The sequence below is a fragment of the Mesoplodon mirus genome (assembly GCF_964341445.2).
Source record: "Mesoplodon mirus genome assembly, chromosome: 7".
Taxonomy (NCBI): domain Eukaryota; kingdom Metazoa; phylum Chordata; class Mammalia; order Artiodactyla; family Ziphiidae; genus Mesoplodon; species Mesoplodon mirus.
In genome coordinates this window covers 98,439,516-98,456,959 of record NC_138983.1, presented here as the reverse complement: position 1 = coordinate 98,456,959, position 17,444 = coordinate 98,439,516, and the positions used below count along the sequence as shown (strand labels likewise).

Here is a 17,444-nt window from a genome sequence, read left to right as displayed (position 1 = left end):
GGGAGACCATATCATGGAGGAGAATCTCACGGGGACGTTCATGGAGTTATCTTTAAATCTGTTGCGTTTACAATAAACACTCTCAGAAAACTAGGAATAAATGGGGAAATTTCTCACTTGGTAAGAACATGTATAAAAACCCTACAGCTAACCTCCTACTTAATGGTGAAAGAGTAACTGCTTTCCCCTAAGGTCAGGAACAAGCAAATATAAGGATTTATACACTGCTCTTGTTCAGCAGAGTCCTGGAAGTCTTAACCAGGGAAATAAAGCAAGGAAAAGAAGATTAAAAGCATTCAGATCTCCTTTTCTGAAAGAAGAAATAAAATTGTTCTTATTTGCAGATGACATGATTGTTTATGTATAAAATCCCAAGAAATCTACAAAAGCCCTTATATAAGAAAGTGCAGTTAAGGTTGCAAGATACCAAGAAGCATACAAAAATCAACTGTATTTCTATATACTGTCAATGAACATGTGGACACCAAAATTAAAAATATAATACCATTTACAATCACTCAAAAAAAACAAAAAGAGAGACATAGTTAAGTGTAAATCTAACAAAACATGTACAGGACTCGTATGCTGAAAACTACAAAACACTCAAGAGAGACACCGAATAAATGGAGAAATATACAATGTTCATGAATTGGAAGACAATGTAGGAGTATATCAATTATTCTCACATTGATATATAGGATAAAACACAATTCCAATCAAAATTACAGCATGATATTTTGTGTATACAGACAGGCTTACACTAAAATGTAAATGGAAAGGCAAAGGAACTAGAATAGGTTAAAAAATTTCTTTAAAGAAAAGTGGGAGGAATCACACTACCTGATTTAAGACTTACATAGCGACAGTAATCAAGGCTATCTCATAATGGTAGATCCATTATGACAAATAGATCCATGAAACATAATAGGGAACTAAGAAGTAGCCCCCATAGAAAGTATGGCCAGATTATTTTTGACAAACTTGCAAAAGCAATTCAATGGAGAAAGGATAGTCTTTTCAACAAATGGTTCTGGAACAACTAAATATCCACATGCAAGAAAAATGAACTTTGACCTAAATATCACATCATTAACGACAGTGAACCCAAAATGGTTCATAGATTTAAAAATTTCTTTCTTAGAAGAAAACATAAGAGAAAATCCTCAGGGTCAGGGACCTTGTGGCATGTTCTTAGACATGACACTAAAAGCATGATCTATAAAAGAAAAACTAACTACCTGGACTTCATCAAGAGTTAAAGCTTTTGCTCTGTGAAATACTCTGCTAAGAGAATGAGAAGACAAGCTACGGATGGGAGAAAATATTTGCAAACCATCTATCTGACAAGGGACTCATATCTAAAATACATAAAGAATTCTCAAAACTCAATGGTAAAAAACTAAACAATTCGATTACAGACACTTAAAAGATATGAAGAGATATTTCACTGAAGAGGATATGCAGAAGGCAAGCATGTACATGAAAAGACATTTAACATCACTATCGATTTGGAAAATGCAAGTTAAGACTATGATGAGATACCACTACACACTTACTAAAACAGCTAAAATGAAAAACCGTGTTTAGGCTAATTGCTGGTGAGGATGTGTCTCATACATTGCTGGTGGAAATGAAAAATGGTACAGCAACGCTGGATAAGACTGGCAGTTTCTTTACAAACCGAATCTATATAAACACATATGTTAATCCATGCAATCATACTCCTGAGCATTTATCACAGAGAAATAAAAACTTATGTTCACACAAAAACCTGTACACAAATGTTTATAGTACATTTATTTGTAATAGCCCCAAATGGAAACAAAATGTCCTTCAAAAAGTGAATGGTTAAACATAGGTGATACGTCCATACCGTGGACTATTACTCAGCAATAAAAGAACAAGCTAATAACCTAAATGGATGTCAAGGGCACTAAACTGACTAAAAAAAAAAAAATCAATCACAAAGGTCATACATACATGATGAAAATTATAGAGACGGAGAACAGATTAGTGGTTTTCGGAGCGTGGGGACGATGGTGGGAGGAGGAATTGTGACTATAAAAGGAGCATCACAAGGGACACCTCTGATGATGGAATACTCCTATATCCTGAGGGCCACACCCAAATCCACACGTGGTAAAATGGCACAGGACTCCACACATGCTTCGTGCCATTCTCTCTACCATTTGTGCATCTATAATTATTTCAAAATAAAGTTTAAAAAACTCTGTTGAGTGAAGTCTGAGAGTGGTCTGCCTTTCACAGTCCTAAAGGGATTCCATTGCATTTCTCTTTCTGCTTCAATATTTTAATCCCTTTCAAAATGTTAAAAGGCTCAAAGCCACTGTTTTTATAATTCCTTACTTACAATTTCTTCCAACTTCCTTGGCTGTCAATGAGCTGGGACTGTGGACCAAGCCACAGCTAATTCAGAGAATGGAATGAAATGAAGTGAGAGAGCACTGAGGCCATGCCCAGGGCTTACCCTGATTTACTACTTGGAGGTACGGGGGCGGGGGAGGGCTCTGAGGGGCCCGTAGTCTCCAGAAGCTCTGGAAAGGGCGAGAGGCCATTGCTCAAGCTGGGCACTTCAGGTGGCCGTGGCTGCCAGACGCGGAGCAGGTGAAGGTCAAGCATCAGCTCTACGCCCACCTTCCAAACCGCGCCATCAGGGTGGGACACTGCACACACAGTCAGCAAAGGACACAGGGCCCATCGCACTTTGCACTGTGCTCATTCTCACCACATGTGCCAGGGAGACCCAGCACATGCCGGGATTGGTTATTGGTGGCACACCGAGGAAGGCTGGGACTGTTAGCCAGAGGCTGTGCTTTACAAGAGACTGGAGTCCACAGAACAGTAAGGACTTTTGGTGGTGTGAGGGGTAGGGAGGGTCGGGGACTGGCTAGGAAGAGGTCTTACCTCTAAAACAAGGTCTGAATTTTCATGCCTTCCAATCGTAGTGCTTTTATTCAGGACAAAATAGCCTTCTGCACTCTTTAGATAGGCTTTCATATTCTCTGCTTTCCCTATAAAAGGTTTTCAGAAAACAATTTTGTTAGAAAAATACAGTCCTCTAATTATTCAATGTCATATTTAGAATGAATGGAATACACCATAATGTCCACAGGAGAAGTCAGCAGAGGTAGGAGTGGATAGCTGGATTTAACAATGATCACAATGATAATTCCGCACATTTTTAAGACTGTCCTTTTAACAGTGATAGCCGGCATAGATGAGCTTGCTTCTGATCACAAGAGGACATCCTTTATGTAACTCAGAGCACAAACAAGCAATAGTAAAAAAAAAAAAACCCAAACAAATCTGAATTCCACTGATAACCGCTCTCCACCTCCCATTAAGCTTAGTTTGGGGTTAGTTATCTGACAGAATCAAATACTCAGTGTTACTAACCCACCACTTACTAGCTCTGTGACTCTGAGTGAGTTACTTATTCTCTCTCTATGCCTCTGTTTCCTCATCTGTAAAATGGGGCTAATAATACTCTGTATCCCAAAGAGTTTTGTGAGGATTAAATGTGAAGCATCTAGAATGGTGATTGCTACACTAAACACCCATTTGTCCTACTGTGATTGTGACTGTTATTAATCTTGGGCTTCTGAACTTTGACTCAAGAAACCCCAACTTCTACAGAGCTTCTTAAAGTGTGGAAGAGTCAGTCATCGAGGAAATGGGCATTAGAAGATACTTTCTTTTTAAGTCACTGCATTCCTTCATATATTTAGGTTGAAAAAAAAATGATTTCCAAAGACAAAATATCAAGATTATAGCTTGGCTGTACGGTCAAGACTCTGTACGTATCTTTTGCTGGCATTTTATTACGAAAGTGTCAAACACACAGAAAAGTTGAAAGAAGTGGATGGTGAACTTCTATAGAACCACCACCCAGATTCTACAATCAACATTTTGTTCTATTTGCTTTATCACATATCTACCCATCTATACATTTTATATTTTAATGCATTTCAAAGTAAATCCTATACATGTTTTTAAATTTTATTTATTTATTTTTGGCTGTGTTGGGTCTTCGTTTCTGTGCGAGGGCTTTCTCTAGTTGTGGCAAGTGGGGGCCACTCTTCATCGCGGTGCACGGGCCTCTCACTATCACGGCGTCTCATGTTGTGGAGCACAGGCTCCAGATGCGCAGGCTCAGTAGTTGTGGCTCACGGGCCTAGTTGCTCCGCAGCACATGGGATCTTCCCAGACCAGGGCTCGAACCCATGTCCCCTGTATTAGAAGGCAGATTCTCAACCACTGTGCCACCAGGGAAGCCCTATACATGGTTTTTTTTTTTTTTTTTTTTTTTATTTTTTTTTTTTTTAGCGGTACGCGGGCCTCTCACTGTTTTGGCCTCTCCTGTTGCGGAGCACAGGCTCCGGATGCACAGGCTCAGAGGCCATGGCTTACGGGCCCAGCCGCTCCGTGGCATGTGGGAACCTCCTGGACCAGGGCACGAACCTGTGTCCCCTGCATCGGCAGGCGGACTCTCAACCACTGTGCCACCAGGGAAGCCCATATATACATGTGTTTTAAAACATAAAAATTTCAGTGACTTCAGCTGGTTCCAAGATGTTGATGATAATTCACATGATATTGGAATTCTGATCCATCTCAGTGCCATGTCAAACATAGTCTCTTTTCTTTTTTTTCCTTTTTTTTTTTTTTTTTTTGGCTGTGTTGGGTCTTCGTTGCTGCATGCGGGCTTTCTCTAGTTGCGGCGAGCGGAGGCTACTCTTCCTCACGGTGCGCAGGCTTCTCACTGCGGTGGCTTCTCCTGTTGTGGAGCATGGGCTCCTGGTGTGCAGGCTTCAGTAGTTGAAGCACGTGGGCTCAGTAGTTGCGGCACTAGGGCCCTAGCTGTGGCTCGCAGGCTCTAGAGTGCTGGCTCAGTAGTTGTGGTGCACTGGCTTAGTTGCTCCGAGGCATGTGGGATCTTCCTGGACCAGGGCTTGAACCCGTGTCCCCTGCATTGGCAGGCGGATTCTTAACCGCTGAGCCACCAAGAAAGTCCCCAAAGTCTCTTTTCAACTGAAAGGTCACTGAAGTGTGAAGTTGTTAGACTGTGGATAAAAACAAAAATCATCTAGGTCTGACCGTAGAGGATCTCCGGTCTGGCTCTGCTTTCCATCAACATCTCCATCATCATTCCATCACTGAATCCCTACTAAGTGCCAGGCACTGGGCTATCCTTTTACACACATGGCCTCTTTTCATCCTCAGAACCACCCTGCGAGGCAGGTGTCAGTATTGTCCCGCTTTACAAATGAGGAAACTGAGACTCAGAGAAGTTAAGGTCACACAATAGTAAGTGTGTGACAACTCTGAGCCTTTGCATGTAACCAGTGTACAAACCTCCATTGCTGCTGGTGGGGCAGAGTAGGGGTGGGGGAATTGCACTGTCTGCTGACACTTGGGACATGTAGTAAAAGAAAGTCCTTGAAACCAGCATTCTATCCTCTGAAAGGAAGACGAGACCCTACCTGGGGGTAAGAGAAATAAAAATAAGCAGGATAGTTTATATTTGTAAACTTTGAGGCCTGTGGATGTCCCACAAATATTGATGCTTTCAGATAATGAGAAATACATTTGATTAAGTTCGCTGTCATGTATACAGGGGAAAAGACATTTCCTCTTCCCAAAGAACCATGCTCTGCTGCCTTCAGTTATTAATCTTCAATTGCAGAGGACCATGTTAGCACGCAACACATTCAAGTCTAATTAAGCTAGAATGGAAACTTCCAAGAAATGTCTCTTCTGCAGGAAAACCACAGGAAACGCCACTAATCTAAAACTTAAACTTGGATCATGTGCATATTTGTTTTTTAGCTCTCACCCCAGACGTCCCCAAGGCTGGGGTCTTCTCTCTGCTCAGACGTCCCCCCTTGGGGCAACCACCTGACTGACCACTCTGGCTAAAGGCACCCTCAGTCATGTTATTCCCCTGCTAGTTTTCCCCTGCTGTGTTTCCTTCCTTGTACTTATCATTCTCTGACATATTCTTATTCCTTTCTTTAGTTATGCTTGCTGTTGGTTTCTCTTTCACTAACATATATGTTCCTGGAAAACCAGGACTGTGTTCATTTTGTTCAGAAGCAATTCTTCATGGGTATTTTGTGTTTGTACCCATCTTCAGAGCAAAGGCATTGAAAGATTTTGTCCTGCACTCACTTTCCGAGGATGCTTGTATGGCAAACAGCCTGGGAGGATAGAGGTAATGTTTCTAATAAAGATAACGGCTCCTTCTGGGGCAAAAGTTGGGCAAGTTTGCTTGCAGCCCCTTTCAAAGATTGCAGTTTCCTGAGTTTGGAGTTCCTTACCTGGGACACAGACCCACTGTGCGCACAGCATCCACACTGGCTGCTCTGTACCAGCCCGAGGGACTTTCAGGGCAACAGGAACCAATGTGCATATGCAGCTCTGCAGCCTTTTATGTCAGCTGTGCTGTGAGTAATCAAGTTCTTTGTTTCTGGCCCAGGAGTCTCTTGTCTTCTGCCAGGAACTATAAGCTGGGCAGGCTAACTTACTAACTTTCAAACAGGGTCAAATGTCAGACCCTTTGCAGTTCCTGCCAGTTCTGTGCATTACCCCTTCTCCAGGGCAGGGGGCGGCGGGGGGGCAGAACCTGACACATAGTAGGTGCTTGGGAAACACTTGCTGAGTGAATGAAAATACAAAGGACACCTCAAAGCAAGTCAGTACAGCCAGCTGGCTAGGAAGCTTTGATAGTAACTACCTTTCATTTTTCCTGTCAGTATCTAGCTTAGATGACTCCTTGGAAAACCTAAATTCTATCTCTTTAGCTTTTGGATTGGACAATATTTCTCCACCTTCATTTTGCCCTGTGCATCACTTCCTTGCATGAAAACACTGTCAAAGTAATTTGAATGTGTGGAGCTCTGTGAATTCGTTCTTACTCAGCGCCATGGAGCACCATCCACAGGAAAGAGCAAAAGGGCTTCAGTCATCTGCGTTCCCCCGACCACTTTGGATGGCTCAGAATTGGGCTATAGGAACAAACTTTCTTTTGAGGTTTACAGTGGCCTCAAAGTTCCTTAAAGAAGGGGAGTTCAGGTAAGGGGCGGGTGTGTGTGTGTGTGTGTGTCTGACCATTGGGTGGGTGTTCTCCATAAATCATGGGAAACAGGGGTTCCTCTCTTAATCCCAGCTATACCCACAGGACATCCAAGAGCTGGTGCCCAGGAGAGGCTTAAAGCTCCGTGCCGCCTCCCTTGGGGGGCGAGGTAGGGGCTGCACTTAGGAAGGAACGGCTGGTGTTGGGGCACTTTTTCTGGGGTGCTCCTGGCGACCCGAGCCTGAATCAGAGAGTTCGGACTCGGCTGGCGCCGGGTCCCCTGCCTACCCCAACGCCCTTGACCTCGCAGGGCTGGCCTCCTCCGGCCCAGGTTTCCGCCCGCCGCCTCCTCGCGCGCCGCTCTCACCTGGCCAGAGGAAGAAGCCCACGCCTCGTCCTCCGCCGAGAGCCCTGACCTCCGCTCTGCCGCCCTCCCGCGGAGTCTCCGGGCGAAGGCCCGCAGCCCGCGCGCCCGCCCGGCCTTTTTACAAACGTCGCCACGGCAACGCCATTCTGACGGCCGAGCTGGGAAGGGGCGTGGCGTGCGCGGCGCCCGAGGATGAGGGGGAGGTGCGCTGGCAGCACCCGGCCAATTACAGCCCGCTGCAGCGCTGCGAGCCCTCCCCGACCTGCCCGCTAGAGGATGGAGAAACAGGCTCAGTGTTCACAGAAGTAGCTCCAAGTCTTACAGCGGGGAAGGAGCAGACTCAAGAATCCTTCCTACTGACCTTAGCTGTAGGTTCGGTGCGTTGAGGAGGGGGTGGTCAGGCGTGGGAGGGTAATGGAGCTGAGCCACGAGAAGCTTGGAGTTTAGTACCCCCCCGTCCCACCCGAAACTCTATTTCGCTCTGTTGTGGAGGAGAAAATAGAGTAAGCTGGGGGGGACCATCACTTCTGGGGATGGGGGTGGAGATGGGAGATGGGTGGGGTGGAAGGAACACTTCTGAAAGAATGGAAGATTCTCCCACGTGCTAGGAAAAGGGTATTTACAAGCCCACAGCCTTACTGTTCCTGTCCTTCCCTGTCAAAACTCGCGTTTATTCATTCATGTGTTCTTTACTTCTACAAACATCACCTGAGTCCCTACAAGGTCAGACGGTGGCCCCAGTGTTGACCTGGATCAGATCCTTAAGAAACCCCCCCGCACTCCCCATGGGCACGGGGCTGGGGGGATGGAGCGTGTGGAGAAGACATGCAAATGCCAACTATCTCCCCTCACCCCATGACACCTTTTTCAAATCAGCCCCTTCTGTCTGGGAGCAGAACAGCCCTGCTGACTACCTACAGAATGCCTCATTTCCCTGGCAGGAAATGACGGACAAGGTGCCCCAAGACAAACTCAAAATATTCATCTGAGAAAGATGAAAGATGGCAGACTCCACTCTAGTCAATTAGAAGAAGATATAAGAGAGAAAAATCATGGAAATCGATATGGGATGGAATATATGGTAAAGATGCTCCCACATGCCTAGAGGCTCTTGGAAATGCACATTCCCTGGCACAGACCTCAGAGATTCTGATTAAGCAGCTCTGGAGCATGGTCCAGGAATGAATTTGTTGCATTCTTGCAAATTCCTTGTGCATTTGTTAAAAGCTTGGCAAAACCTCAGGACTTATTCAAACCTGCAGTTGAATCGCAGAGCCCTCCCAGCACTTGTGCCTAGAAATATTTTCCAGGCCCTCAGTCAGCCTGGAAGGTTCTGCCTGGGTTAGTTCCCTTCGACCAGAAAGACCTTAGGAATGTATGAGGAGTGACCACAGAGGCCGGGGCCCTGAGTGGTAACTTCAGAGGAACAGAGAGGGTCAGGCTCAACTCTCCAGGCACATTTCTGCCTCAGGGCCTTTGCAGTTAATGTTTCTTCTCCCTACAGGGCAATTCCCCCAGGGATCTCCTTCAGCTCCTTTAGATTTTTACTCAAATATCACCCTATTTAAAAGGGTCTTGGAATTCCCTGGCGGTCCAGTGTTTAGGACTCGGTGCTTTCACTGCCCGGCTCGATCCCTGGTCGATCCTGCAAGCCCCATGATGCCACCCAAAAAAACAAAACAAAACAAAAAACACCCCCCAAAAAACATGAAGAACAAAACAAACACCTCACTCTATTGCTCTTCCCTTCATCTTACCACTCCTCTAACATGCTATTTATTTAGTTTCCTTCTCTTGTTTTTTGTCAGTCTCCTCACTCCCAACTCCCCCCTGCCCCCCAACTTAAGCTCCATGAGGGCAGGGATTTCTTTTCTCTTTTGTTCACTGCTGTATCACCAGTACCTAGAACAGTGCCTGAATGAACGAATGAGTGAATGAACAGGGGCAACCCTTGCCACCCGCCCACAGCCTTGCCTCCTACTCTTGAGCTGCTGAGCTGAACTGTCCTTACCCCAGGACCTAGGCTTCTGTAGCCTTGACCCTCCCCAACCCCACCCCCATCTCCATGCTTGTCTTCAGTGTCATCAACATGAGCACAGAATGCAACCCTGCTCACTGCCAGTCAGACCCTATGGAGCCCATCCAGGCCAGCCTGGAGCCGGAGCTGCCCATGGCCCCCTGATAGGCTTGGGAGAGCATCTGTTACCATTAGTCCATCTCTCGATGAGGAAATACTAAATGGCGAACAAAACTGACATTCAGGCTCACTGGAGCAGAAATTGCCAAATCTTGATTGGATCCTGCCGCTCCCCACAGGATGCCACAGTCATCTCAAAGGGTGTGTGAAAGTCTTAAAACCCAGTTCCATGTCATCCACTTAAATTTCAAAAACAGAAACTAAAATACCCCAATAACTCATGGCTTTATCATAGCATGTCCTGGGCTGAGTGAGAGTTGTACTTTGCGATGATGGGGTGTTCAAAATACTGCACCTGGGGAATTCCCTGGTGGTCCACTGGTTAGGACTTGGTGCTTTCACTGCCGTGGCCCGAGTTCAATCCCTGGTGGGGAAATTAAGATCCCGCAAGCCACATGGCATGGCCAAAAAAAAAAAAAAAAGAGATTTCTAGCTTATATGGGCTCCTTGGTGATGCCTGTAATCAATCAATCTTATTGAGCTCTGGGTGGCTACCAAGGCTGTACCGTATCTCCATCAACATCAGGATACTGGTGTCTGAAAGGCCTGGGTGCAGGTCCCAGCTTTGTCATTCCCAGCTGTCCTCATAATACTGGAGCGAGTAATGTTAACTCCGGGCTTTCCACCCGCAGGGCTCTGTCCCAGTCTTTCCTGTGGATCATCTCATTTAATCCTCAGCATAACCTGGGGCAGTAGGTGTGTGTGAAACACCTGGAACAGGGAGCTCTGCAGAGAAACGCTCAAAAATGTCGTGACAGGTATTATTTCTATCACATCACTCCCACTTGAACAGGAAAATAAGGCTCAAGAGACATGGAGGTATGTGACCAAGGTGACACAGCCAGAAAAGGATTTGAATCTAGATGACTGTGATGGGAAGGTATTTTCCCCGGGGACCACAGGTGACAGGTGTCACAGCCACGAGACACCCATGCTCACCACCTGCTTTCCCTCAGCCCTGAACAATCTGGGCTTCTGGCTGTCCTGAAGTTTTGGCAGTGCCTGCAGCAAGAGGGGGAGGGATCTGAGGCCAGGAGGGCATAGCTGGGGCTTGCCAGGGACCTCTCCTGCCACCCTCTGCGCTTCTTTCCTGCAGGACCTCTGCCCCATAAAATCTCATTGGGCCGCAGTTACCTTCCCTGGGCTGTCCTTGACTGGGAGAGCCCATCCACTGTGCCCCCTCCCCAGATCTGCTTGTTGTCACCTGCATTCCAACAAGAAATGAATGCTGGCCTCCCGCCTGGAAGAGGTAGGGAGCTTGCCCAGCCTTTAAGGGGTAAGAGAGCCAGGGAAAGAGCTGGAAAAGGAGAAAGGGAGAGTAAAAGAGAGAGAGAGCGCTCGAAGATCAGGAAGTAGCTAAATTGTTGAGTAGGTGACAGATGGGAGAGCAAAGGGCCACTGGAGGCTCCACAGTCCATTACTAACCTGGTGCGATGGGCTAAGGAAATGCAGGTTTTTATACACATACACAGGTTCACAAAAATAAATTCAAACCACAAAATCACAGCTGGTCACTGAGGCCTTCTGCGGCTGTGCTCACCCCCTTCCCCTGTCAGAAAATGAGAAGTCACCCAGGTATTTTCTCAGATAGAGACAAGGCTGGTTGGGACGTTCATCTCTTGCAAATCAGAGTTCTGCCAGCGAGCTTCCCTGGTGGCGCAGTGGTTGGGAGTCTGCCTGCCAATGCAGGGGACGTGGGTTCGAGCCCTTGTCCGGGAGGATCCCACATGCCGCGGAGCAACTAGGCCCGTGAGCCACAACTACTGAGCCTGCGCGTCTGGAGCTTGTGCTCTGCAACAAGAGAGACCGCGATAGTGAGAGGCCTGTGCACCGCGATGAAGAGTGACCCCCGCTTGCCACACCTGGAGAAAGCCCTCACACAGAAACGAAGACACAACACAGCCAAAAATTAATTAATTAATTAATTTTTAAAAATTAAAACAAAAACAGAAAACACTGTCTCTAAAAAAAAAAAAAACAGAAAAAAAAGCTTTGCCAGGGAGGTCAGTCTGTATGTTCTGTTTGAAAACTGCATATGAAGGGTGCTGATCCCACCTCTGATCGGCCTGGTTTCGTTTGTTTGTTTGTTTTATTCTGTCTGTACCTCACTTCTCTCACCTGTAAAATGGAGGTAATAACAGCATTGACTGTAAAGACCAAATGGGTTTATACGTGTGAAGTAGTAAACTGTGCCCGGTACCACAGACTCCTTCTGTGAATGTCCGCGTTGCTGTCTGTCTGTTTGCTTGTTTTTGTTGTTTTCTTGATGATGTGGGAGGACAGCACCATCTCAACCCGATCACAGCCATCCTGGGGAGAGCTTTGATTTGCATCGTCTCAGTCCCAAACCAGAGCAAACTTGACCTCAGAACACTCGCATATCATCTTGCTTGTTGCCCAGGGACCTTTCTGGGTGTGGGTGTCAGAGGCAGGCTGAGCTCCCCCGATCGCTGCTAGAGGGATTCTGAGAATCCAGCTGGTCTCTGTGGGGTGGCACCTGCAGGACAACTCCATAAATTCGACTTGCAGGCATCCAGGCAAATCAACCTCCACTACTTCTTTTTTTGAGATTAACAATGAACCATTATGAATGAGGTGAACCAAACTAGCTAATATTTATTGAGGCTTGTTAGGTACCAGCTGCTATGCCATGCACTGTTTTATTTAATTCTTAGCCCAACCCATTTTACAGAAGCGGGCTCAGAAAAATCAAGTAACTTGCGCAGTTACAAATCTTGTAAGTGATAGGTCCAAGATTCGAACCCTGGCTGTTTGACTCCAGCATATTGTCATTTTTGTAAACTTTTGTTTTCAAAACATAATCTACATCTCGAAAAGAGCACAACTGATAAGTGTACGCTTGAAGAATTTTCACAAAGTGTATGCACCCACCCTAACCAGAACCCAGGACCAGAAGCAGAACATCACCACCCGCCCCCGCCCCTCCGAGAAGACTCCCTGTGCTCACTTCTGGTTACCCCCTCCCGCTTGTCTGACTTCCAATCATAGATTAGTTCTGCTTGGTTTTGAACTTCATGGAAATGGAATCTTACAGATTCCATTTGCTGCCTGGTTTCTTTCACTCAACTATGTGAGGTTCGACCACGTTGTCTGATGTAGCTGTGGTTCATTCATTCTCACTGCTGCATTGCTTTACACTCTGTTATCTATTCCTGCAGAACAAATTATGGCAAACTTAACGGATCCAAAAAACACACACTTATGTCACAGTTTGTGTGGGTCAGGAATCCGGGCACTGCTTAGCTGGGTTCTCTGCTCATGGTCTCTCCCAGGCTGCAATGAGGGAGGTGGCCAGGGCTGGGGTCTCATCTGAGGCTCAGCTGGGGAAGGATCCTCTTTCCAGTTCATGTGGTGGTTGGCAGGATACAGTTTCCTGAGGGTTGTTAGTTAGTCTGAGGGCCTCACCTCCTTGCTGGCTGTTAGCCAGAGATCCTGCACTGTTTCTTGCCATGTGGGCCTCTCCATAAGGTGGCTTGCTTCATCAAAGCCAGTGAGAGTCCATAGAGAGAGTCTCCAGGCAAGATGGAAGTTACAATCTTCTGTAACATAATCACAGAAATGACATGCCCATCACCTTTGCAGCATCTACTGATTAGAAATAAGGTACAGTCCTGCCTACTCTCAAGGGGAGGGGACACAGAGGTGTGAACATCAGGGATAATTGGGGGCCGTTGTGTATGCCTTTTGGTCTGCACATGTGCACATATCTCTTGGGTATATATCTAGGAGTAGAATTTCTGGGTCACACATACGTCCGGCTTTACGAGATTCTGCCAAACATTTTTCCAAAGTGCAGGTACCCTCTACACTCCCTCAGCAGGCTATGAGCTTCCCAGTTAGAGCACATGCTTTCAATACACTCCTCCCCTCTCTCCTTACAGAAGGGGTGTTTGAGCTGGGGCTCTTTGGGACGACAGGTCCTAATTCTGGCCCCATGTCAGAATCACTGAATTCCCGGGCCGCTTCGCCAGACATTCTGATCATTTGAGGGCTCAGATACAAACTGGAAGGTCCACTCCATGAGGCGAGGATCCCTGTACCCTTGGTGCCCGGAGCAGTACCTGGCAGCAGTGCCTGGCACGTACCAGGGAGCTGGCACTCAATAAATGTTTTTTTGATTAAGTGAATGAGTTTTGGAACTATTGTTCAAGAGATGGGCCCCAGGGCGGGTATAAGCTGCTTAAACGGGAAGGAAACTTTGTTGTGACTGAGGCTGTGTTCATTTTTCTGGGAAGAGGGCTCAGAACCTCAACCAGGTATGTCCCCAACAAAGGTTAAAGGCCGCTGTGATTGGATACTGTCCGGCTTAGGTATTTTATCACATGAAGAAAGAATTGGTCCCGGGGTAGGTGGCATGGGAACTGTGGACAAGGTCCCATGGTCCTTAGAAGTAAAAAGCGAGACAGTGCTTGCCTGGGGTGGCTCATAAACTGAGACCTTGCTTGTTTTGACCTTTGACCCATGGTAGCTCTTTTGGTACATCTAGCCACTGCCTGGCCTCCTGGGACCCTCCCTGTGTCTGTCTGTTGAACAGAAAATTCCAGAAGGCCTCGGTGCCCTGAGTTTCCATCAGGGGCAAGCCAACATGAGCCCTAGCTTTTGAAAAACCCCTTTCAATCCATAGAAAGCCTCCCAGTTTATCTGGTTTGAGATGACCTCATCCTTTGTCACCTTCTCTCTTGTTTTCTGGAGGTTGCTCAGCGTCTTGCTGCTCTCTGCATTCTTTTCTCACGTGAACAGTGCACCTATTTTGGGCATTTTGTCGTTGTTGTTTTGGGTCATTCCCGTCACACATTTTTTATATTCCTTTACAGTCAGATCAACCTCATGCCTCTCTAGACATTTCTTCTCAGGTTTCCTCTGAATCATTTCGTTCGGTCTAAATATGTCCAGTGTTTCCTCCTTCCTCACTGCCCTCCACATAGACCCTCTCTTTTCCCCGGAACAACTGTTCTTTTCTTTCGAATCCCTGACCCAAATCCTCATCTTTCACCATGTTTTCTGACTTCTCCTAAGAACTGATTGTTTTTTGAAACTTAAGCCTCAAATATCATCCCTTCTAATCTGCGTCTGAATTTGGATCACGGTCAAGAAGCAGGCGAGACAGGAACGTGGCTGGGTAATTAGGATCCTCAGCAGAAGGGCTGAGTTTTCATCGTGGGGTCAGAGGGGCCTGGGGATGGAGGGAGAGGTATCTTCTTCTGCCTCGGGTAGGGCTTAGGGTGGGGTTGTCAGGAAAGCGCTAAGAAAAAAGGACCCATTTGACTTGAGTTCTGAAGGAAGAGTAGGATTTCCGGAGGTAGAGCAGGGAGAGCAGAGGATGGTCCAGGGCAGGAGCAGTGGGAATGGAGGCTAGAAGATGAGTCATCAGAGACGCTAGGGACAGGAGTACAGAAGGAGAGGGGTGGCCAGGTGCTGAGACCGCACACTGAAGGTCCATGGTCAGCCCTCAGATATGTTTGTCTGGCTTTCCCAACGTGTTAAAAGACTTTTAATTAGTTGCTGAAGGAATAGGCCTCTTTCTGTGGAGTGACAGAGAAACCTATTCAAATTGTCTTTAGCATGAATGCAAATTCACTGGTTACCAAAAATGAAAATTCTAGAGGGAACCTCTGGGTTCAGGCTCAGATGATTTCATGAGGCCTTGGCCTCTCTCCAGCTCTCAGGGATTCTTTGTACCATGTGGACCCAACCTTAGACAGAATCTCTGTATAATGGTCACAAAAAGGCGGCCGAAGCTCCAACCCTTACATCTTCTCAGCTTTAAATTCCATAGGGAAGTATAGGAGTCTTTTTCCTAAGCTTCCCCCAATGGCCTCACTGCTTCTCATTTTCTCTGGGTGGGTCACAAGCCCATTGCTGAGCCAATTATTGTGGCCCAGGAGACTGCTCTGATTGGCTGAGCTTGAGCCAACATGCCCATCCCTGCAGCCAGAGGTGGAATCAACAGCGTCTCTGAGAAACTGGACTGAGACTAGGAGAAAGGTGTTGTCCCCAAAGGAGGATCATAACGCCATAATATTTTAGAAGAGAGGTGAATTGTTATTAGGTGACGAAAACCAGATGTCTACCACAGTAGCCAACATGTACAGATCATTAACATCTGGATTTATGCCTTTTTTTGCGAAAATGGGAATATCTGGCAATACCTGGACTCTCTTCTTGTATATAGATCAACAATCTGCTGGGGTTGAGAAGAGGCTCCCTCTTTAGATACAGCCTATGTTCTGCCTGCCCAATGCACTGCTCATATTTCCTCTCTGGCTCCTGGAAGCACTTGAATTTTTATTGCCAGCATAATTTGATTCTGTAAAGAAATCTGTTTTTCCCACCAGAATGGAAGAGCCAAATGTACAGGGGTCAAATAGCTCTCCTGTGCTCCCACAAACTCCTGAGGACAAATGCCTGGCCATTTTTGATAGTCTCATTCCTTGCTCATTTTAAAAGCCTTCTTTAAAAAAATATATTGAATACATAGTGATTTTAGAATCTGTTATCTGATAATTCCAACATCTGAAGTCTTTGGGTGGGAGTGGCAGAGGGGTGGTGTCTCAATGTCTTGTTTGTTGTGTCTGCTTACTCTGGCTCATACTGACTTATTGCTTGGATGTTTAGTAATTTGACTGTGATCTCATTCTTGATTGAACTTAATCTGTGGGAATCCTGAGGGGTCTGATTCCTGGCTGCTTTTCTCTCGAAAGTCTTTTTTGTTTGTTTCACCTGGATGCCGGGGATGCTAATAACCTCTGAACACTGACATTTATTTCCTCAACTTGGAGTTTTCCCACTGAATACATGGAGTATAAACTTGAGCCCCAGACCCACGTGGTTACAAACCTTCAGGGTGATCATCATCATCATCAGTATTGTGGCCATTATTAGCTTTCCCCTCCAGAGCCACATTGAAAACTACAGGTTTTCATAGGCTCTCCTTTCTGAAAGTCCAGAAAAAAAAATTTTTAAGCCCTCCTCTTGCCAGGGTGTGGAGCATCTTTGAGGGTGCCAGCTTAATACAGGCATCTTAGACTTGGTTAGCTCATCTTGCAAAGGCCCAAGGCTTAATCTCCTGTTTCCTGCACTTACTAAAGGCAAATGGCTTCCTCATTTGCTTATGCTTTGGTTGTAGCTCACTCTGTTTGTGTGTGTGTCTGTATGTTCCTTTGAGATTGCCTACATAAAAATTGTTTTTTATTATGGGATTTTGGAAACACACACAAAACTAGAGAAGCCTGCGATTAACTCCATGTATTCATCATCCAGCTTCAACATTTTCCCAGTGTTCTCTCATTCTTTTTTCTTCCTTTTTGAGTTTTTTTCTAGGTTAATTTAAAGCAAGTTGTGTCATTTCACCCATAAAGACATCCTAACTGAAAGGACTTTTTGTTCCTTTACATTATCCCTGCCTTGACATGATCACAGCTAAAAATACTTATAATCATTCCTGAATATCATCTAATATTCAGTCCATGCTCACATTTCCTTGATTCTCTCAGAGATATCTTTTTTACTTTTATCTTTGTTAGAATCAGGATCCAGACAAGGTCCACACATTACACTTGGTTGTTATGTCTCTGACATGTCTTTAATTCTGTAACAGCAACACCCCGCCCCTGACCTTTGTTATCCCCCAGCCACTGATTTGTTGGAGAAACTGGGTCTTTTGTCCTGGAGAACATTCACATCCTGGATTTGGCTGATCACTTCTTCTTGGTTTCAGTTAACTTGTTCCTCTTTTCCCCATGTTTCCTGTAAACAAATAGTTA

General features: G+C 45.9%; 1 protein-coding gene across 1 annotated transcript in view; it reads right to left on the bottom strand.

Moving 5' to 3' along the window:
- LOC309808898 (forkhead-associated domain-containing protein 1-like) overlaps positions 1-3,018 on the bottom strand; it is a gene marked incomplete at both ends in the record, with an annotated part of 78,070 nt that extends 75,052 nt beyond the window's left edge. Inside the window, one exon of the mRNA XM_082629469.1 lies at positions 2,926-3,018. Within this exon, the coding sequence (XP_082485595.1) occupies positions 2,926-3,018 (93 nt within the window). The remainder of the gene's footprint in view (positions 1-2,925) is intronic.
- Positions 3,019-17,444: the final 14,426 nt, after the last annotated feature.